The sequence below is a fragment of the Phacochoerus africanus genome, chromosome 12 (assembly GCF_016906955.1).
Source record: "Phacochoerus africanus isolate WHEZ1 chromosome 12, ROS_Pafr_v1, whole genome shotgun sequence".
NCBI classification, from domain to species: Eukaryota; Metazoa; Chordata; class Mammalia; order Artiodactyla; family Suidae; genus Phacochoerus; species Phacochoerus africanus.
Window position 1 is genome coordinate 20,879,824 of NC_062555.1, and position 22,515 is coordinate 20,902,338.

The 22,515-nt window shown below is 38.8% G+C and overlaps 1 protein-coding gene across 2 annotated transcripts in view; it reads left to right on the top strand.

Annotated features, from left to right (window-relative positions):
- The window catches only part of EXO1 (exonuclease 1), a 39,943-nt gene that overhangs the window by 7,037 nt on the left and 10,391 nt on the right, over positions 1-22,515 (top strand). For both annotated transcript variants that reach the window (XM_047755095.1, XM_047755096.1), the window contains exons 5-12: positions 1,109-1,232; positions 2,697-2,834; positions 4,001-4,213; positions 5,971-6,158; positions 7,087-7,183; positions 11,444-11,669; positions 15,433-15,679; positions 19,322-19,880. In XM_047755095.1, the coding sequence (XP_047611051.1) occupies positions 1,109-1,232; positions 2,697-2,834; positions 4,001-4,213; positions 5,971-6,158; positions 7,087-7,183; positions 11,444-11,669; positions 15,433-15,679; positions 19,322-19,880 (1,792 nt within the window). The remainder of the gene's footprint in view (positions 1-1,108; positions 1,233-2,696; positions 2,835-4,000; positions 4,214-5,970; positions 6,159-7,086; positions 7,184-11,443; positions 11,670-15,432; positions 15,680-19,321; positions 19,881-22,515) is intronic.

Below are 22,515 nucleotides of genomic sequence, written 5' to 3' on the forward strand. Positions count from 1 at the left end.
CGACTAGGATCGATAAGGCTGTGGATTTGATCTCTGGCCTCGCCCAGTGGGTTAAGGGATCTGGCGTTGCCGTGAGCTGTGCCGTAGGTTGCAGATGTGGCTCAGATCCCACGTTGCTGTGGCTGTGACGCAGGCTGGCAGCCGTAGCTCTGATTCGACCCCTAGCCTGGGAACTTCCATCTGCTGCAGGTACAGCCGTAAAAAGGAAGAAAAAAAAAAAAAAAGACCACAGAGTTTTTTACTGAACTTTTTCTGTATTGTGTCCATAGCTCCTTTCTGTCATAGTGAGAATCCTTGTTTTCAAGGATACAGGGATGATAAAGTTAGACTATCTTATAACTTTATCTCACGTTATACTTAACAGTAGACGCAGAATAAAACACTAGTACCACCACTACCAATATGATTATTGAAAACAGTTAAAATTTATTTTTCTTTCTTTGGCATGTGCACTCTCTCTCCCTGTTTAAGAAATAGTGGTACGACGTTGTCAGGGCACATAGCTTCTGCTCTTTCCCTGTCTAACCCTTATTTATTTAGTCTTGTATCTACAAATTACCATTTAGCTGATGGTTAACTGTCCTTATATCAACGTCTCCCATGTTATTTTGGTTTTGTCCTCCAGTAGAAGAGAAGCTCCCAGAAAACTGTAAACCTCAAGTTCCTACTTTATTGATAAAGCTTCACTCTTTATACTGGAATGTTGGTTTTGATAGTGTAAAAGTCTTGCCTCACATTTTCTTAAGCTTCTCCATTCCTCCCTTATCTTTTTTTTTTCTTTTTTCCTTTTTTTTTTTTGTCTTTTTGTCTGTTTAGGGCCTTGCCCACGGCATATGGAGGTTCCCAGGCTGGGGGTCTAATCAGAGCTGTAGCCACTGGCCTACACCACAGCTCACGACAAGCCAGATACTTAACCCGCTGAGCGAGGCCAGGGATCAAACTCACATCCTCATGGATGCTACTCCAATTTGTTTCTACTGCGCCACAACAGGTACTCCTGGTATGTACTTTCAAATGAGTCAAACATGTTTTCTTCTAGGAAAGTTTCTTGAATTATGTCTTTATCATAGTTTCTTGGGTCTGCCGCTCACCATTTTTTCTCTTGCAGGAGAAGACAAGCCAATCTTCTTAAGGGAAAGCAGCTTCTTCGTGAGGGGAAGGTCTCAGAAGCCAGAGAATGTTTTACCCGTTCTATCAACATCACACATGCTATGGCCCACAGCGTAATTAAAGTGAGCTGAATAAGAAAACAAGCCAAAGTCATCAATGTCTGGGTTCATTTCAGCTGGTTATACGTTTTTTGTTGATGGAGGACAAGGGAATAGAGGGCAGAAAATTATTCTAGGTCTAACTTTCAGGAAAGCTGGGCATCGGGAAGAAGGGAGCAGTATCTACTAGTAGAAGAAAGGAGCCCAACAATTTGCACAGGAGAAACCTGAGGAATAAGTGAAGCTCTCCCTTTTTATTTTATTTATTTATTTATTTATTTTGCTTTTTAGGGCCATACCTGTAGCATATGGAAATTCCCATGCTACGGGTTGAATCTGAGCTGCAGCCGCTGGCCTACATCACAGCGACAGCAACGCAGGATCCTAGCTGTGTCTAACCTACTCCACAGCTCACGGCAATGCTGGATCCTTAACCCACTGAGCGAGGCCAGGGATCGAACCCGAATCCTCGTGGATGCTGGTTGGGTTCGTTAACCGCTGAGCCACGATGAGGAACTCTGAAGCTGTCCCTTTTTAGATGATTCAAATGTGCTCCTTAGAGACGGAAGGGACAAATTCCTGGGGGTTCAATCCTAACTCATTCACTCTCATTGGTCTTCAACACATACTATAACCTTTCTTCTGGAATGACAGTCAGAGGTCTGTTCGGCTAGCCTGGCCAACTCAGGAACTCTGCAGACTTAACCTGCTTGATCTGCTTCTACTTAGAAGCTTCTTTCCTTATTCTCATAAATCTTTTTTTTTTTTTTTTTGTCTTTTTGCTATTTCTTTGGGCCGCTCCCACGGCATATGGAGGTTCCCAGGCTAGGGGTCCAATCGGAGCTGTAGCCACTGGCCTACGCCAGAGCCACAGCAACGCGGGATCCAAACCGCGTCTGCAACCTACACCACAGCTCATGGCAACGCCAGATCGTTAACCCACTGAGCAAGGACAGGGACCGAACCTGCAACCTCATGGTTCCTAGTCGGAATTGTTAACCACTGCGCCATGACGGGAACTCCCTATTCTCATAAATCTTAATTAGTGTTGACACATCCACAATCCCAGCACACACTTCTTCCTTTTCAGGCTGTTTCAACTGCTTGGTAAACAACGGGAGGATAAACAGTGATTAGAGTCTGTCGTTCCATCGGTATGGTGTCAGACTTTTGTGCTGTGACAGTATTCTTTTTGGAGCATAACCATTCGAAAGATGGTAGTTTTCTTTCATTTGAAACATGCGTTACAGCTTCGAGTTCCCTTCCACCCCCAAATGTGCAGCCTTTTTCCTAATTTATAAATTTATTTTAATTATTCATGGATATATGCTCATACTAAAAGGAAAAATACATGCTTCACAGGAAGTGATTTCTGAGAATAATATGAGCGTGTCCACGTTGAGGCGGGTAATAAAAGGGGTTTGAAACAGGAAGTTGTTGGGTGCTCTCCAAATGCTCTTCTTGAGACTGACTGATCCTTCCTCACAGGCTGCTCGGGCTCAGGGTGTAGACTGTTTGGTGGCTCCATACGAGGCGGATGCGCAGCTGGCTTACCTTAACAAGGCTGGTATTGTACAGGCTATCATTACAGAGGACTCTGATCTCCTGGCCTTCGGATGTAAAAAGGTACCTAACCACAGCTCCTCCATGCTGTTCCTTTCTATGTGGACAGAAATAGTGTAAATAAAAGAGCCAAACGCTTCCTCTCCAGCAATAATTGTTTTATTTAATACCTGCAATGCCTGTCTACTTACAGTGTTAATAATTATTTAAAGTGAAAGGTTTTCACAGCTTGACATTTGTGTAATCTGGACAATTTTTCAGAGCAAGCCCATAAAGTTAGAGGGTTTTGTTGTTGTCTCCAAATTCTTTAGTGGAATGTAGTCTCGTTTTTTAACAATGATAACTCCTATGCTTTATATTTTGCTGTTAGGTGAATAAGCTAACTTATCTACTAATGGAATGCTCTGCAGTTATTTAGAACTACATATAAAACTGTTTAAAGGGACATTTCATTATGATAAGTTATAAAACTATTAAGTGATCTCATTTTTGTTAATATTTGTTATTTATATTATCTGTGAATTTCATAGATGACTAGAAAGGATCTGTGGAAAGATTAGTGCTGGGAGCAGTGATAGATGAGAGATTTGGGACAACTTTGTTTTCTTCTTCCTCAGTTCCTATGTTTTCCAAATTTTCTTCAGTGGACATGTGTTACTTTAAGAAAAAGGGTTACTTGAATGTATAAAAGTAGAAGGTAAGGAAAAAATGCTTTTTGTATGAATTGCTATTTGACCTGTAATGTTAAGTAGGAATTAAAGAGGGCCTTTTTTTCTTTCTTTTTCTTGCTTCTTAGGGCTGCACCAGCACATATGGAGGTTCCCAGCCTAGGGGTTGAATTCGGAGCTGCAGCTGCCAGCCTATACCACAGCTCAGGGCAACATCAGATCCTCAACCCACTGAGCAAGGCCGGGGATCAAACCCCCAACCGCATGGTTCCTAGTCAGATTCGTTTCTGCTGCACCACGACGGAAACTCCTGGAGGGTCTTCTTGATAACCAGTCAGGACAGTTGAGTTCTGGTGTATGACCTTGTCTGCCATAGCCTTAGCTTCAATTTAACTTATTTGCAAATTTCACAGTAATTAACTGGCCTACTTATTTCTCTTCTCAGTTATGTTCTTAGAAAGTCATGTTCAAGAAAGCATTCTTAGAAGTACTGCAATGGATTAGATAATGAAAAATAAAAAGTGGCTCTTATAGTTGTTAACAATTTCCCTTCCTTTTAAGGTGATTTTAAAAATGGACCAGTTTGGAAATGGACTAGAAGTTGATCAGGCTCGGCTGGGAAAGTGCAAACAGCTCGGGGATGTATTTACAGAGGAGAAGTTCCGCTATATGTGCATTCTATCAGGCTGTGACTATCTCTCCTCACTGCGTGGGATTGGATTAGCCAAGGCCTGCAAAGTACTGAGACTAGCCAACAATCCAGATATTGTAAAGGTAAGAGTGATTTAACATGTCATATTCAGCTTTTGAAGCAGCTCGTAGCCCCACTCAGAATATGAATCTTAAATATTCTATTATATCCATAGTCAATATTGTGACATTGAAACAATGACCGAAATACTAGAACCATGCCTGCAACAGAGGACAAAAAACTAGTAGTAATTTTAAAGTTATTTAGATACTTATTTGGCCACACTCACTGCATGTGGAAGTTCTCAGACCAGGGATTGAACCTGTGCCATAGCAGTGGCCCAAGCCACAGCAGGTGACAAGGTCAGATCCCTAACCTAATGTACCACGAGGGAACTCCCTAGTAGTAATTTTTTTTTTTTTTGCTTTTTCTAGGGCCACTCCCTTGGCATATGGAGGTTCCCAGGTTAGGGGTCCAATTGGAGCTGTAGCTGCCTGCCTACTGCCACAGCCACAGCAATGCAGGATCTGAGCGCGTCTTTGACCTACACCACAGCTCATGGCAACGCTGGATCCTTAACCCACTGAGCAAGGCCAGGGACTGAACCCGCAACCTCATGGTTCCTAGTCGGATTCATTAACCACTGAGCCATGACAGGAACTCTTTCTTTTTTTTTTTGAATTGGATTTGTTTCTGCCACATCACGAGAGGAACTCCCCTTTACACTCGTAAAAGCTCTTAGTGGTATTTTTTTTAGTATGGGATATAGCTGTTGTTATTTGCTGGGTGCAGAAATTGAAACAAAAAAATTAAAATGTTAATTCACTTAAAATTAATAATAACTTCATTACAACTTCACATAAATACCATTGTTTTTATGCAAAGTAGCCATCTTATAAAATGAATGAGACTTATGAGAGGAATTGCACATTTATGTCAGTCTCTTTAATGTGGCTTAAGAGAGCGTAACTTGATTCTTGTATCTACTTCATACGCTCTGATGCAGTATCGTGTGTCTCGTATTTTCCAGAAAACTCTGAGACACCGTTTATCACTGCCATATATTTCTCTAAGTGTATTTACCTTAAAAAACTAAGCGTTTGTTAAAGAAGCTCATCCCCACCCCCACCGTCCTTGACGATGTAGTTCTCATAAGCCCTTAGACTCTGCAGAGCAGAATTTGCGTTTTCTGATGCTGGGAGTGCAGAGAGTGAGTGCTTGGGGCTCGGGGTGGCATACTGGGATAGACAGATCTCAAGGTTAGGAGACAGGGGCACATTTGGCAATAAACCAGCATCTACTAACTAGCCTATAACTCAAGAGTCACTTCAGTTCTCTGGGTCTTTCTGTCTTCATCCCTGAGTTTGACCTAAAAGACTTAAAACCCCGTCTAGCTTTAATCATCCATGACTTGAACAGGAGTTAGAATGTTGACTTCGTTTTTAAAATATGATTCAAAGGAGTTCCCATCTTGGCTCAGCGGAAACAAACCCAACTGGCATCCATAAGGACATGGGTTCGATCGCTGACCTTGCTTAGTGGGTTAAAGGATCCGGCATTGCCGTGAGCTGTGGTGTAGGTCGCAGACACAGCTTGGATCTGGCATTGCTGTGGCTGTGGCGTAGGCTGGCAGCTGCAGCTCCTCTTCGACCCCTAGCCTGGGAACTTCCATAGGCCGTGGGGGTGGCCCTAAAAAGACAAAAAAGATAGATAGATATAAGCAATTAATTTTTCTGTCACTCCTCATTCTTCTCTAATGTAAAGCAACAGGTCTTGGGATAACACTTTCCCTATTCCTTATTTGCAGATAATTTATAAATATTTTTACATCCTTTATTAGGTCATCAAGAAAATTGGACATTATCTCAAGATGAATATAACAGTACCAGAAGATTACATTGAAGGATTTATTCGGGCCAACAACACCTTCCTCTATCAGTTAGTCTTTGACCCCATCAATAGGAAACTCATCCCTCTGAATGCCTATGAAGATGATATTGATCCTGCAACACTAAGCTATGCTGGGCGGTATCCTTTCTGAACCAGAACGGTAGAACTTTGCACTTCTGTATTTTTGTGGTGATATTTTTAGTGTGACATTCAGTAAAAAGCTAGCAAAGTGTTTTTTGCTTTCTTTTTTTTTTATATCGGAACCTTTATTTTGTTAAATTTCGTTACCATGCTAGTGAAGATTTAGAGCAGCTTTTTTCGTTTGTTTGTTTTTTGGGGCCAGACCTGTGGCATATGGAAGTTCCCAGGCTAGGGGTCTAATTGGAGCCGTAGCTGCCGGCCTACACCACAGCCACAGCAAGGCCAGATCCGAGCCGTGTTTTCGACCTACACCACAGCTCACGGCAATGCCAGATCCTTAACCCACTGAGTGAGGCCAGGGATCGATCCCACAACCTCATGGTTCCTGGTCGGATTCATTTCCGCTGTGGCACAATGGGAACTAGGGCAGCTTTTTGTTTATAAACCTGAGGCTCATCCATTATAACCTGCTAACTATGTAGACTGACCTGACAGAGGTCAGTCACTTAAGTTACACACTCCATAGGTGGCACTTAAGAGAACTCCTTATGGCAAGCAAGCTCAATTAATTATGAAGAACACTATGGGCATGTGAGTATGTGCCAGCTGAGGATCCCTTCCCATACGGAGATGGGAGATGCGGGACTCTTAGTCAACTCAGGTAATGGCCAAGACTTTTCTCTCCATCTCTCTTGACCGGAAGTAAGTACTTTGCTTCAGAGCCAACTCCTGTGCCAAGTAGAGACCAGTAAACGATGCCTCTGGATTCCCTACAGCTCAATGTAGAAAGTAAGGGGGGGGGGGCCCATTGAAGTCATAAACCTGAAGATTTTCTGAAACAATAGAACACACTTTTCTGTTTTAATATAGGATTGTTTGTTTGGTTGTTAATGAAAGCATTTTTTCCTTAATCTTACCAACCTAGGTATATTGATGATTCTGTAGCTCTTCAAATAGCACTCGGAAATAAAGATATAAATACTTTGGAACAAATTGATGACTACAATCCAGACACTGTCATGGTAACATTTTAAAGCTTTCTTTCTGAAAGAGCACATTTTAGTTACATCTCCGGAACGATGACCAGAGGCCAATCTTCATTTAGTAAATGTCTTTTAAGCATTTCTATATCCAGGTACTGTGCAGAGTGTAGAGTAAAACAACTCGATGCCAGAGAAAGTATATCTCTTAGAACGTAGCTGTATTGGTTAATTTCCTTAAATTAAGAAATGAGCACATACTATGTTGTCAACATTTAGACCTGAACATTTCATTTGAATATACCAATTGTTTTATGCCTTTTTTTCTCATCTCACCTCATTCAACCTCTGGCACTTGGCCTTGTTGAAGACTCAAACCTAGAAACACCTCCCTTGGGAGTAAAAACTTTCACTCATTCACAATTTAGCAGATATTTACTGAGCCACCTGCTGTGTGTCTTCAAGCCCTTTCCTGTTTTCTTCCACTTTTTCCCAATTGTCTACAAACATCCTTTATGATACTATCTCCCACCATTGTTTTTTCAGTTCATATTTCCATTCAGACTCTTCTCTTTTGTGTTCATGTTTATTCCTTAACTACGTTCTTATGAATTTCATTATCTCACTTATGCAGAGAACTCACACATCCTTAACCCAAGCTCTGGTCTGTGTACCAGCCACAGTAACTTCATAATTCTAAATGTCTTCTGAATCCGTACATAAATGATTTTCTATAACCTAAAGTCTGTCCATAGTTGAAAGCAGACTTTTTTAGCGTTTATTACTCCATTAATTATATCTCTATTGTTTATTTTCTGATTCTTCCCAGTAGAATATAATCTTCATAAAGCCAAGGTTTTATGATATTCACTGTCATATTTACCATGTTTTTTGTTGAGTGAATAAATGTCAGTTACATGATCTCTTTCATTCCCTCAGACTAGAAAACTTGGAATTTAATTTTTTTTTTTTTGGTCTTTTTTAAAGTGTCGCACCCATAGCATATGAAAGTTCCCAGGCTAGGGGTCAAATTGGAGCTACAGGTGGCAGCCTACACCACAGCCATAGCAACTCGGGATCCAAGCCACTCCTGCAGCCTACACCACAGCTCACTGGCAATGCCAGATCCTTAACCCACTGAGTGAGGCCAGGGCTCAAACCCACATCCTCATGGATACTAGTCAGATTCATTTCCACTGTGCCACAATGGGAACTCTGGAGTTTAATTTTTGTAATCGAAGTTTTATTGCCTTTGATATTATGCCATTGGCCCTTGAACCACATGTATCCACTTAGACTGTGCAGCAATAGATACTACAATACTATGTGGTCTGAATTGGTTGAATTCGCAGATGTAGGAGAACAGTGGCTCTGGAAGGCCGACTATAAGTTATACTTGGATTAACCCCTACATTGTTCAAGGGTCAACTGTATTAGTTTCAGATGTACTACACAGTAATTTGATATTTTTATGGCTTATACTCCATACAAAGTTATTATAAAATATTGGCTGTATTCACTGTGCTGTACATTACATTTTTGTAACTTATTTATTTTGTATCTAATAGTTTGTACCTCTTAACCTCCTTCACCTATGGCTTCTCTTTCATTGCTAAGTCTTTCTGCTTCTTGTTTTTCTGGTTAATAGTTTCTTCTTTCTCATAGTTTCTAGTCTAACCCAGGTCTTTTTTACCCTTACTCACCATTCAGGTCTTTACTAAACATTTATTAAGTACTGTAACAAGCGCAGTTAGGTTAGCTAGTGTTCTGGAATATAAAGAAAAACAAAACATGATCCTTGCTTGTAAGGTACTCTTTGCCTAGGGGAGGGACATGTAGTTAGAGAGAGAGAGGAGAGAGCGAGATGGTAAGTGCTGTAATAGAGAAGTGTTCTAGGCTCCGTGGAAACAAAGGGAATGCATTTAGCTCCTCCTAAGGAGAGAAGGCCTTTAATTAATTATTTTTTGTATTTTGTCTTTTTAGGGCCAAACCCACAGCATATGGAAGCTCCCAGGCTAGGCATCTAACTGTAGTTACAGCTGCTGGCCTACACCACAGCCACAGCAACTCAGGATCTGAGCCATGTCTGTGACCTACCCCACAGCTCATGGCAACGCCAGATCCTTAACCCACTGAGCAAGGCCAGGGATTGAACCAAGATGCTGTTGATCCCATTGCACCATGGTAGGAGCTCCAAACTTTTTAAAATTTTGTCCTTCAACTTTGTGCTATCCAGTATGTAGCCTCTAGCCACTAGATCATGTAGTGCTGTAGTGTTTAGTGTTGAAAATATCCACATATAAGCAGATACACACAATTCAAAGCCACATTGTTCAAGGGTCAACTGTATAATATCAAAGGCAATAGCACTTTAATTTAAGAAGATTAAATTCCAAGTTTTCTAGCCTGAGAGAATGAAAGAGACCCTGTGTTAGTTCTTCTGTTGTGTTGGCCATTTCTTAAGTCCTTAGTGGCTATCATGTTGGATGGCACAGAACATTTCAATCATGGCAGAAAATTCTGTTGGATTTTTAATTTTTACTGTCATTTTCATATCTAAGAACTCTTTTCTCCAAATGTGCTGTTTTAAAGATTTTCTTTCATGACTATAAGCTCCTCCTCTCACCCCAGAATATTCATTAGTATCTCTTGGATATTTTCTTCTTTCTGCATTATCTCTGTTTGCTTTGAATTTTTTTTTTTTTCTATGTGTTTTGGTTTTTCTCTTTCATGGTAGAGACTTTACATCTAGAGCTTGTCGTTTGTTTTCTATTTGGGAAAGACACTGAAAAGCTCAGGAAGCTTTGTGTAAATGAGTGCGGCTTATAGTCTTGGGTGAACTATTTGGCAACATGCTGGCTCTGTTTTGTGAATCCCCAAATGTCAGCATGTTTTCTAGCCACAGTTTTTTCCAAAAAGGGATCCTCCATTTTCTCTCCATAGCTGTGGAACTGTGGCTATCGGCATTCTGAGAGCAGGACAGGGAAAATGAGTTGGGGTGGGTCAAGAAGTACCCCTTAATAATTCAATATTTAGCATTTCATTTGATCTCTGTCCTTAGACAAACGGATCTTCTTATTCTGAAGTGCCTACTGCTTTATATTTTTAAATTTTTTTTAATGATTTTTATTTTTTTCCATTAGCCAGTTTATAGTGTTCTGTCAATTTTCTACTGTACAGCAAGGTGACCCAGTCACACATACATATATACATTCTTTTTTCTCACATTATCATGCTCCATCATGAGTGACTAGATACAGTTCCCAGAGTTACACAGCAGGATGCCTACTGCTTTTATGTCACTATTTCTGGGTTTCAAAGGTCCAGTTGCTCTGAAGGCAGATGAGTGCGAACTGACTGTATGATCAGGTTGAGGATGAGGACCTAGGGGCCAAATAACCCTTTTCTCAGCCTCCACCCCACCCCACTTGTGACCTCCATGGTGCCTTAAATTCCCAAGTCTTTCTCCAAATTTCTGTACATGAAATTGGCTTCTTTCTCACTGGTATTCTTTTCTGCAGACATTTGAGTCGGCTCTCTCTTGGGCCAGGTTCTTTATTTTTTTAATAAGGTATAGTTGGTTTAACAAAAGTTTCAGGTGTTCAACATAGTGCTGCACAGTTTTTAAAGGTCATACTTTGTCATCTAAAATATATTTAGTTATTAATTGTGAATAACTTGTATTTGAGTTAAAAATGATAATTTACCAATCCTTGCTATCAATAAGTTCTTTCTTGGAAACCAAAGTAGCTTTCTGTTTCTCTGTATTGTTCACCAAAGAAACTATTGTTTTGTCAGTTAGATTGCTTTGGTTTGAACTCATCCAGGTTCTAGAGATGGAATAGTTAAGTACATAATTTTATGGTTTTAATTTTCAAGTCCTTTGTAAAGGGTATGTCAATGATTATTTAGAGGCTTATTACTCAAGGATTATTAAACCAATTAGTATTATGTATTGAACTAATACTCAAATTTTAGAAGTACTTTTTCTCTGGTCATGTTTCTTCAAGCACAGTTTCGTTTCTTGCACTGTTCATCCTAGGAAGATTCATTATTCCTTAGAAATGAGCTAACACATTTACTTGACCTTCATGAGGAGAGAAATAGACCTAGGAATGCAAGACACATTTAATGGAAAGGTATAGAGCCAGCAAAGTAGAAAATGTTGTTAGAGGACAGATATTTCATCAAAGGCTCTTCAAAGGGGTTATTTAATGATTTACTTATCATTTATGTTGATACAGAGGGAAATGATTTAACTATTTTTTTCTTCAAGTAACTCTTTTCCTTTTGCTATTTTAGCCTGCCCAATCAAGAAGTCGTAGTTGGAATGACAAAACATGTCAAAAGTCATCTAATATTAATAGCATTTGGCATAGGAATTATTGCCCTAGACTTGAGCTGGATATTGTTTCAGATGCTTCAAGATTAAAGGAAAATTCAAGTACTGTGGGCATTAAACAAGTGATCAGTACTAAAGGGTTAAATCTTCCAAGGAAGTCATCCAGTATGAAAAGACCAAGAAGTGGTATGTATTTTCTTTTTTGTGGAACACTAGTGAGAACTGGTCCCATTTAAGAAGTCTTTGTCCCATCCAAGGTCACTAACACTTTTTCCTGTTTTCTTTTAGAAGTTGTATAGTTTGAGTTCTTACATTTAGGACTTTGATCCATTTTGAATTAATTTTCTGTATGGTGTGAGGTAAGGATCAAGGTTTATTTTTTTAGTATATGACATTTGTGTTATTCTAGCACCATTTGTTAAAAAGATTATCCTTTTTCCATTGAATTGCCTGGGTACATTTGTTGACAATGAGTTGACTGTGTATGTGTGGGTCTGTTTCTGGACTCTTCTTATTTCTGTACCATTGGTCTCTTTTCCTATATTTTTTCTAGACACACTGTCTTGATTATGGTAGTTTTATAGTAAATCTTGAAATCAAGTCATATAAGTCCCTAAGTTTCTTCTTCTTTTGAAAGGTCATTTTGGCTATTCTGTGTTCTTCACATTGCCATACAAATTTTAGAATCAACTTGTCAACTTCCTAAAAAAAAAAAAAAAAAAAAAAGCCTGCTGGAGATTTTGATTGGGATTTAGTTGACTCTGTAGATCGTTTTGGGAAATTGACATCTTAACAATGTTGAATTTCCTGGTCCATTTATTTAAGTCTTCTTTAGTTTAAATCTTAAGTAACACTTTGGAGTTTTCAGCGTATAGGTCTTGCACATCTGTTATCCCCATAAATGGTAATTTTAATTTCAATTTCTGGTTCATTTTTAGTGTATGGAAATACACTTGGTTTTCATATAGTAGTCTTGTGTTTGGCAACCTTACTAAATTCACATATTAGTTCTAGTATCTCTTTTGTAGACTCTCTAGAATTCTCTGTGTAGAAAATCTTATCTCCTGCAAATAAGGATATTCATGCTTCTCCTTTCCCTGGATGGATGCTTTTATTTCTTTTCTTTATGTGCTGGAACCTCCAGTGCAATGTTGAACAGAAGTGCTGAGAGTGGAATACTAGGTATTGGGAAATTTTTTTTTTTCCGCCATAGAACATGTTTAGAAGTGGAAACAATAATTATAATCCATTCCCTCTCTCTTTCTTCTTTCCCTTAGACATTATATGAATGAATGACCATCTGACAACAAAAACAAAACAAAGCTCTTAGAAACTTTTAGTTCATGCATTTAACTTTTAAATTTAGGTTTAAATTATTTATGTTTGGCCAGAATATCCTGATTCCTTATGAACCTAAATCTTTCTCATGATAATGCCTCCAAACCTTTATTTCCTCTTCTGAAAAGGGAGCAATATTGTTTCTTTCACAAGTTTTTGTATATGTGATATAAGTTCACATATAAAAGCCCTGGTACATAGTAAGTACACTGTACGTATTAGTTCCTTCCTTAGCTTCTGGAAGATAGGCTTATGTAGAGAACTCATCAATAAATTATCTATGTTAGACTAAGTCTCCTTTGTTGTAACTACCATTTATCAATGGATTTTGTCCCCAGGCACACACACAAATACATACACAAAAACAAAACAAAATTGAGGTTTTCCCCTCTTTAATGTCCTTTGCATGTTTAGAGACAGCCTTTGTGACTCTCCTCAATTTCTTTTGCAAGCTAAACGTTCCTTATCTATCCAGCTTATGCTTTGGATACAACATAGTTTTTTAATAAAATGTAACTGTTAGAGTGAGTGGTTGTTGAGATGTGGTCTGATCTGCTTATCATAGAGCACAGTAAGTATTTGAATTGTGGCTCTGTTTCAGTCCTTCATCCAGAAAGTGCTTTTATTATTGCAAACTAAGATAGCATTAGCTTTTATTAGTATTCTTGTCATTTTGCTGCCACTTACTGAGCTTCTAGTCAAAATCCAACAAGTTGCTGTTTAGCCAGGTACAGTTATATTTTTAAACTTAAACCTGGGCTTAAGTTACCCTTATTGAGGTAATCTTAAGTCATTGGAATCATTGTTCTGCCTATTAATTTTTTTCTTTTTTGAATCTTTATATTGTCTTCTAATACACATGTCCCCTGGAAATTTGAGAAGTATGGCTCAACTATGTCTTAAAGTTTCAGTTAAAATATGTTTGCTTATATAGCATTTAACTGAATCAGAGCGAGTGTGGAAATCTAGAGCGCTATACTAGAGACAGGCCTCCTTTCCTGCTAACAATCACCAGTAGTCTTTCAGAGCTGTTCAATCTGTTGCAAATTCATTTAATTAATATACAGTAAATTTTGCTCTACATTGTCCACTAGGATAATGTCAGAGACCCTGAAGTGTCTTGCTCAATTCAGACTCTCCTAGATCTATGAATTTCTCAAATAGCTAGTCTAACAACATTAACCTAAAAAGAAAATGAGGAGTTCCCATTGTGGCTCAGCAGGTTCAGAACCCGACTAATATTCATGAGGATGCAGGTTCGATCCCTGGCCTAGCCAATTGGGTTAACAGTCTGGTGTTGCTGTGAGCTGCGGTGTAGGTTGCGGACATGGCTCAGATCTGGTGTGGCTGTGGCTGTGGTGTAGGGCAGCAGCTGTATCTCTTATTCAACCCCTAGCCTGGGAACTTCCATATGCCACAGGTGCAGCCCTAAAAAGACAAAAGAAAAAGAAAATGAGGTTAATGTCATGTGGCTTCTTCTTGGTGAAGCCTTGCTGGGGATCCTACATTATTATTTTTTTTTTCCCCTCTTCTGTAAGAACTCACAGTTCCCTGCATAATAAACAGATTTTGGTTCTTACATGCTTTTTGATCTATAGGGTTTTTTTTTAAATCTATACATTTTTTTAATTTAAGGTATCACCTATCACCTTGTATTTTGGCACCTCCCACTATTTTACCAACTTCTTAGCCACGAGCATTTACCCTCATGTGAGTGGAAGCTGTTCAGACTGAGAATTAGTTGGACTGATTTTAAATACTTTAGAGCTATCTCTACGTCCTTGCCTCTTTCAGCTTTAGCACTTGACATTATTTAGTCGTATCATATACCATAGAATACATTTGTCACCCAGAAGTCTTCTAGAGCCCCGTAGCTATGTTAATGAGCATCAAAGCTAGAGAGCACAAATTACTTTTGACTATAAGATAGTCAAGTATATCTCAAAAACCATAAGACATAGATGATGTATATAAATAGCTCCTGGTCTTCTTGAAACTTTTTTTTTTTTTTTTTGCATTTTAGGGCTGCACTTGTGGCATATGGAAGTTCCCAGGGTTGAATTGGAGCTGCAGCTGCTGGCCTAGGCCACAGCCACAGCAATGTGGGATCCAAGCCGTGTCTGCACCCTACACCGAAGCTCACAGCAATGCCAGATCCTTAACCCACTAAGCGAGGCCAAGGATTGAATCCGAATCCTCATGGGTACTAGTTGGGTTTGTAACCCACTAAACCACAACAGGAACTCCAATTGAAACATTATTTTTAATCAAACATTAAATTAATCATATATTTGCATGTAAATTGCCTTAAAATTTTTTTTACATTCAAAACTGACTGTATCCTAAAATATTGGTTTGGGTAATTTCACATATAATCATACAAATAATTGACATTAAATCATAGCTAATTTTATTGTAAAATACAGCCAAGGGAATTTTTTTAAAAGTTGTTCTTGTATTTCTTTTAACGATGCATAGTTTTTTAAAAAACATAGGACTTCATCTTTAGGTCAGTAGGACATGGACTGAGAAATTAAGACCAGATCTCTTAACTGCACATTAAATAAAGATAATTACAAAATTACATATATATATATTTTTTTTTATTTAGAAGAGCTGTCAGAAACTGATTTGTTGGCTCAGTATTCTACTTCATTTACAAAGAAGACCAAGAAAAATAGTTGTGAAGGTAATAAATCGTTGAACTCTTCTGAACTGTGTATGCCTGACCCGGTAGATGAAGCTGCTACTAAAAAAAGCCTAAGTACACCACCTACAGCAAGAAACAAATTTGCAAAATTTTTACAGAGAAAAAATGAAGAAAGTGGTGCAGTTGTGGTTCCAGGGACCAGAAGCAGGTATAGTTATATCTATAGAATTTTGTTTGTCCATTGTATGATATACTCTGTTGGTATTTATTTTAATTGTCTTAAATAACATTGAATCTAATGGGATAGGTGTTAAGACCTGGCTTAATCATGTCTTACCTTAGTTGCGCTGTTCCCTTAAACTTCTGTTACTTTACTAATCTTTTTTTAAAGTTGTTTATTTATTTTTTTTAAATTATTATTGTTTTTTTGTCTTTTTTTTTTTTTAATTTTTAGGGCCACACCCACGGCATATGAAAGTTCCCAGGCTAGGGGTCAAATTGGAGCTACGGCTGCCAGCCTACACCAGAGCCACAGCAACAGGGGATCAGAGCCGTGTCTGCAAGTCTACACCACAGCTCACAGCAACGCCAGATCCTTAACCCACTGAGCAAGGACAGGATTCGAACCTGCAACCTCATGGTTCCTAGTCGGATTTGTCAACCGCTGCGCCACAATGGGAACTCCCAAGAATGGATTCTAAGAGGGCCAGCGTGGAGCAGAAAGATTAGTTAGGCTGTTGCCATAGTCGCTGCGAGTGGTCATGACAATTTGAAGAGTCAGTATAAAACCTGGGGGTTAGAGATATGGACCCTAGATATCTCATGAGATATCTGACTTGGACAAATTAATTTCTAGGTGTTTCATTTTCTTCTTTTTAAGAAACAAGGCTAACCACACTAACATTCTTAGGATTGCTGATAGAATTAAATTATTACCATAAATAAAGCATATAAAATTGTGCCCCATAGATGATAAACATGACAATGAATAGCTTTTTTAAATTGACTTTGGATAGTGGTACCACAGCTAGAAACAGGAAGTTTAAGTGTCAAAAGTTATTCAGGCATGATGTAGTAACTTTAAGAAAGAGTATTTCTGGAGTTCCCGTCGTGGAGCAGCGGAAGCAAATCCAACTAGGAACCATGAGGTTGCAGGTTTGATCCCTGGCCTTGCTCAGTGGGTTAAGGATCTGGCATTGCTGTGAGCTGTGGTGTAGGTCGCAGATGTGACTCGGATCTGGCATTGCTCTGGCTGTGGTGTAGGCCGGCAGTTGTAGCTCCAATTGGACCCCTGGCCTGGGAACCTCCAGATGCCTCGTGTGTGGCCCAAAAAAAGGACAAAAAGACAAAAAAAAAAAAAAAAGAAAAAGAGAGTATTCTTAGAAGACTTAGAATGAATTTTTGTTATTTCTCTAGAAGACTTAGAATGAATCTTTTTAGGTTTTCAAGTTTAGTAAACCAGGTTGCAGCCAATTTTGTCTAACCATGATGATGGGAGCTGGGTGTGAAGGCATGAACCGCTGGTAACGCCTAATCTTCCTTCAAATGATGATTCAAACCTTTCTCCCATCAAGTCTTCTCACGAAAATATTCACAGTACAATGAAATGATCATTTTGATTCTTCCTTTGCTAGTCACCCTCATTAAAGGTGCTCATTGGGATGATGAACAAGTAGGCTGAAAAAATGGAAAAATAAGATTCTAGATGATAAATGCTGATACATAAGTTCTGGAAAGTTGACTTCTGTCACTTGGAGAAATTTTGGAACGTGTGTTTTATTTTGCCATTTGGATAAATATAGAATTTCCTTTCTCTGCCTTTTTGGAGACAGCTCGTCAGAATAATGTTTGTCTCTACAGGTCTTGGCTGTTTGAGTCATTGTGGATGCTTAGTGAAATTTGCATTTGAAGTTGTAAATACTTATTTAGTTTAGTTAGGTGTTTCGTTAACAAATTGTTTGGAGGATGCATTAAATGCTTGGAGAATTTTTTTTTCTGAATCAGCTTCCTGTGAAATAATAATTGGGAATAAATCTTTGATGTATAATTTTCCGATCTAGAATATATAGCAATATCTAATAATAACTAGATATTATTAAATTAGTTCGCTTAGCCGAGTTTCAACGTTCTTTTATATGTTATTCCTCACAACATACAAGGAGATATTCAGATTGGCGTTATTGTCTCTGTTTTGGGCTAAGAAATTGAAACTCTGGGAGTTCCTGTCATGGCACAGTGGTTAACGAATCCGACGAGGAACCATGAGGTTGCGGGTTCGATCCCTGGCCTTGCTCAGTGGGTCCAGGATCCGGCGTTGCCGTGAGCTGTGGTGTAGATTGCAGACGTGGCTTGCATCCCGCATTGCTGTGGCTCTGGTGTAGGCTGGTGGCTATGGCTCTGATTAGACCCCTAGCCTGGGAATCTCCATATGCCGTGGGAGCAGCCCTTGAAAAGGCAAAAAGACCAAAAAAAAAAAAAAAACTGAAGCTCTGAGCAGCTGGAAAACTTTGCCAAGATTGTATAGTTCACACTGGTGATAGGGAAGAGTCCTAGTTATGTTTGACATGACACATTGAAAGGAGCATGTGATCTGAGAGCCCTGGATTTGAATTTTCACTCCATCATCTAATTACTTGAATGATGTTTCACATGCCATTTAACTTCCCTTTAGCTATGAAATACAGATGGTCCGATCATATATATAAAGCTGTTTTAAGACTAGTAGAAGTCGAATATATCAGACGCCTGGCACAGTGGCCAGTCATTAAGAGGAGATGTTAAATATGCAAACTGAGTGTCTCCAGTCTGGCTGCTTTTGGGGAGTCAGTTGTTTTCTTTGTCTTTATTACATGGATACTTATCCTTGAAACATGCCTCTTTATCTTTTGAGATCTAAAAATATAAATATCATTTAAGTAACACCATAGCCTCTTAGGAAAGAAGCAGCCCTGAACTGGGAGAGGTTTTAGGTTTTAATTCTGTTCCTCAGCTGACTAATTTCATAACCTTGGGCACTGTTACTGTACCTTCTCTTATGTGTGGTATAATACGTAGAAGATTGTTTAGATATCATAGGGGTTGTTGTCTATATAAAAATGAATTTTGTGATCAGATCTAAGAGCTGATGTTTTCTGCTCAATGAAAAAACGAATTAAGACTTTTGCTTTTGGGTACTTCTCCTTCCTGCCCTGTGGCGCCCACACCTGAGCCAAGGATTTGATGAAAGGATACGAGAGGATTTTTACTCTGTAGCATTTAGTAAATATTCTGTTTATCATATTGGATTTGCTCTAATGCTTATTCTCTTTTCATATTTAGCTGGCCATGTACTTCAGATTTTCTTTTTAAACCTAAAAAACTCTCCTTGAGTTCATCCTTGCCCGTAATGACACTGATCTTTGTTTCATTTGTATTGGAGTTTTTTTAAGTGAATGAGTAATACCTCTATAGTCATATAGAATTTAATGATGGATTTAAAAGTCTTCACCTCAATAATTAAGACAGTGTAGAAGTTTATAGAAGTTGGTAGATTTGTGCACTTACTGCAAGTTCCCAGATGGCTTGCTACTAGGAGTTAAGCTGAGACGAGAGGTCAATGGCTAATTTATTTTGCTTCTACAAAGTAAGAGACAATAGTTATAGGTTGTCCTTTATCTGTTCAAATATTTGACTGTCAGCCATGTGTAAACTCTATTTTGCCTTTATTTACGAAGTTAGTACTTAGGAGATTTTTTTAAAAAGAAACTGGACCGTTTTTCCATTCTGAATTTTGTCACCTTTATGAGGAAACTCTAAAATATACTTCTTCATTCTTTCTGTTTTTTTTTTTTTTTTTTTTTTTGCCCGTTAGGTTTTTTTGCAATTCTTTGGATCCTGTTGACTGTGTATCAAAGAAGGAAAGCAACCAGACTCTAGATAAACCTGCTGTCACAGATAAAGACACCAATGTAAATGAATCAGATTGCCCAAATGACAAGAAGTTGGTTGATACGTGTATAGCAGAGAATTCAAGCGAGCAGATTCCAGATGATGTGACCGTGATTGCTGAAGAGTCTCAGTCTTCGAAGACCAGCAGATTCACAAGGACCCTCTCCCCACCCACTTCGGGGACACTAAGGAGTTGTTTTCGTTGGTCTGGAAGTCTTGGAGATTTTTCAAGAACACCCAGCCCCTCTCCAGGCATAGCATTGCAGCAGTTCCGTAGAAAGAGTGATTCTGCTGTCTCTCTGCCTGAGAATAGTGAAGTGTCTGATGCATCGCAGTTGAAGAGTGAGGAGTCAGGCGATGAATCTCATCCGTCGCATGAAGAGGCTTGGTCTTCACAGTCTCAGGAGATCGTGGAGTCATCACCACACAATTTAAATGCCTCAAAACTTTCTCAGCCTTCTAGTAAGGATTCCGATTCAGAGGTAGGTCACGTCATGAAGGCTTTGCTTTCAGATTCATCTGTAAAGGAAAATAAGGTGTAGGGTCAGATAAGTGAGGAAGTTTTGCCTATGTTATGAAGACAATCGGTTGTTTTAATTCTTCATTCTAAATTTTACTGTGTACAAAGTTCATTTTTTATTCATCTGGAGGACTTCTCTGTATCTTTCAGATTTTAGACTCTTGTACATTTACTCTAACCACATTTCTTGAATCACACTGTGTTCCATGGATAGGTGTTCCAAGTTGTGGAACACTTAAGACCTAAGCAGAATGATAAGCTCATAAAAAGTTATTATAAATTTAATATTTAAATCCTTAATATACTGTTTTTTAATTTTTTTGAAATATAGCTGATTTATGATGATATGTTAATTTCTGCTGTATAGCATATAAACATTCTTTTTCATATTCTTTTCCATTACATTTTATTACAGGATATTGAATATAGTTCCCTGTGCTAGGACCTTGTTGTTTATCCACCCTATATATAATAGTTTGCATCTGCTAATCCCAAACTGCCAGATTTTCCCTCCTTCATCCCCTCTCCCTCTTGGAGGTCACAAGTCTGTTCTCTAGCTCTGTGAGTGTGAGCTATTTCTATTTCATAGATATGTTCATTATGTTGTATTTTAGATTCCACATATAAGTGATATCATATGGTGTTTGTCATTCTCTTTCTGACTGACTTTATTTAGTATGATCTCTAGGTCCATCCATGCTGCTGCAAATAGCATTATTTCATTCTTTTTAATGGCTGGGTAATACTCCAGTGTGTGTGTGTGTGTGTGTGTGTGTGTGTACACACCATATCTTCTTTATCCATTCATCTGTTGATGGACATTTAGGTTGTATCTATGTTTTGGCTATTGTGAATAGTGCTGCTATGAATATAGGAGTGCATGTATCTTTTCAACTTAGAGTTTTGTCTGGATATATGCCCAGGAATGGGATTGCTGGAGCATATGGCAACTCAATTTTTAGATTTTTGAGGAACTACCATACCGTTTTCCTGCACCAGTTTACATTCCCACCAAAGGTGTAGGAGGGTTCCTTTCTCTCTGCAAGCTCTCTAGCATTTGTTATTTGTACACTTTTTAATGATGGTCATTCTGATGGGTGTGAGATGGTACCTCACTGTAGTTTTGATTTGCATTTCTCTAATAATTAGCAACATTAAGCATCTTTTCATGTGCCTATTGGCCATCTGTATGCCTTCTTTGGAGAAACGTCTGTTTAGATCTTCTGCCCATTTTTCAATTGGATTGTTTGGGGGATTTTTGTTATTGAGTTGTATGAGCGGTTTGTATATTTTGGCAATGAAGCCCATATCAGTCACACCATTTGCAAATATTTTCTCCCAGTCTATAGGTTGTCTTCATTTTGTTTATGGTTTCCTTTGCTGTGCAAAAGCTTGTCAGTTTGATTACTTTTGCTTTTATTTCTATTGCCTTGGGAGACTGACTTAAGAAAACATTGGTACGATTTATGTCAGAGGATATTTTGCCTATGTTCTCTTCTAGGAGTTTTTATGGTGTCAGGTTTATATTTAAGCTGTTTTGAGTTTATTTTTGTGTATGGCGTGAAGGGAGTGTTCTAACTTCATTGATTTGCATGCAGCTGTCCAACTTTCTCAATACCACTTGCCAAAGAGACTGTCTTTTCTCCTTTTTATATTCTTGCCTCCTTTGTCAAAAATGAGTTGACCGGGGAGTTCCCATTGTGGCTTAACAGGTTGCAAACCTGACTAGTATCCATTAGGATGTGGGTTCGATCCCTGGCCTTGCTCTGTGGGTTAAGGATCTGGCATTGCCATGAGCCACAGTGTAGGTTGCAGACATAGCTTGGATCCCTTATTGCTGTGGCTGTGGCATAGGCTGGCAGCTGCAGCTCTGATTCAACCCCTAGCTTGCATATGCCTCAACTGCAGCCCCTAAAAAGAAAAAAAAAAAAAAATAATAGAATTGACTGTAGGTGCTTGGGTTTATTTCTGGGCTTTCTATTCTGTTCCACTTATCCATATGTCTGTTTTTGTGCCAATACTACACTGTTTTGATTACTGTAGCATTGTAGTATTTTCTGAAGTCTGGGAGGGTTATGCCTCCTGTTTTGTTCTTTTGTTCAGAACTGGTTTGGCAATTCTGGGTCTTTTGTGATTCCATGTGAATTTTAGGATTATTTGTTCTAGTTCTATGAAAAATGTCATGGATGATTTGATAGGGGTCACATTAAATCTGTAGATTGCTTTGGGTAGTATGGCCATTTTAGCAATGTTAATTCTTCCAATCCAAGAGCATGAGATATATTTTCTTTGCTTCAATTTCCTTTATTAATGCTTTGTAGTTATCGGCATGTAAGTCTTTCACCTCATTGGCGAAGTTTATTACTAAGTATTTTTTTATGTTATTTTAAAAGGAGTTGTTGGAGTTCCAGTCGTGGCACAGTGGAAATGAATCTGACTAGGAACCATGAGGTTGCGGGTTCGATCCCTGGCCTTGCTCAGTGGGTCGGGGATCCGACATTGCTGTGAGCTGTGGTGTAGGTCTCAGATGCAGCTCGGATCTGGTGTTGCTGTGGCTGTGGCACAGGCCAGCAGCTGTAGCTCTGATTGGACCCCTG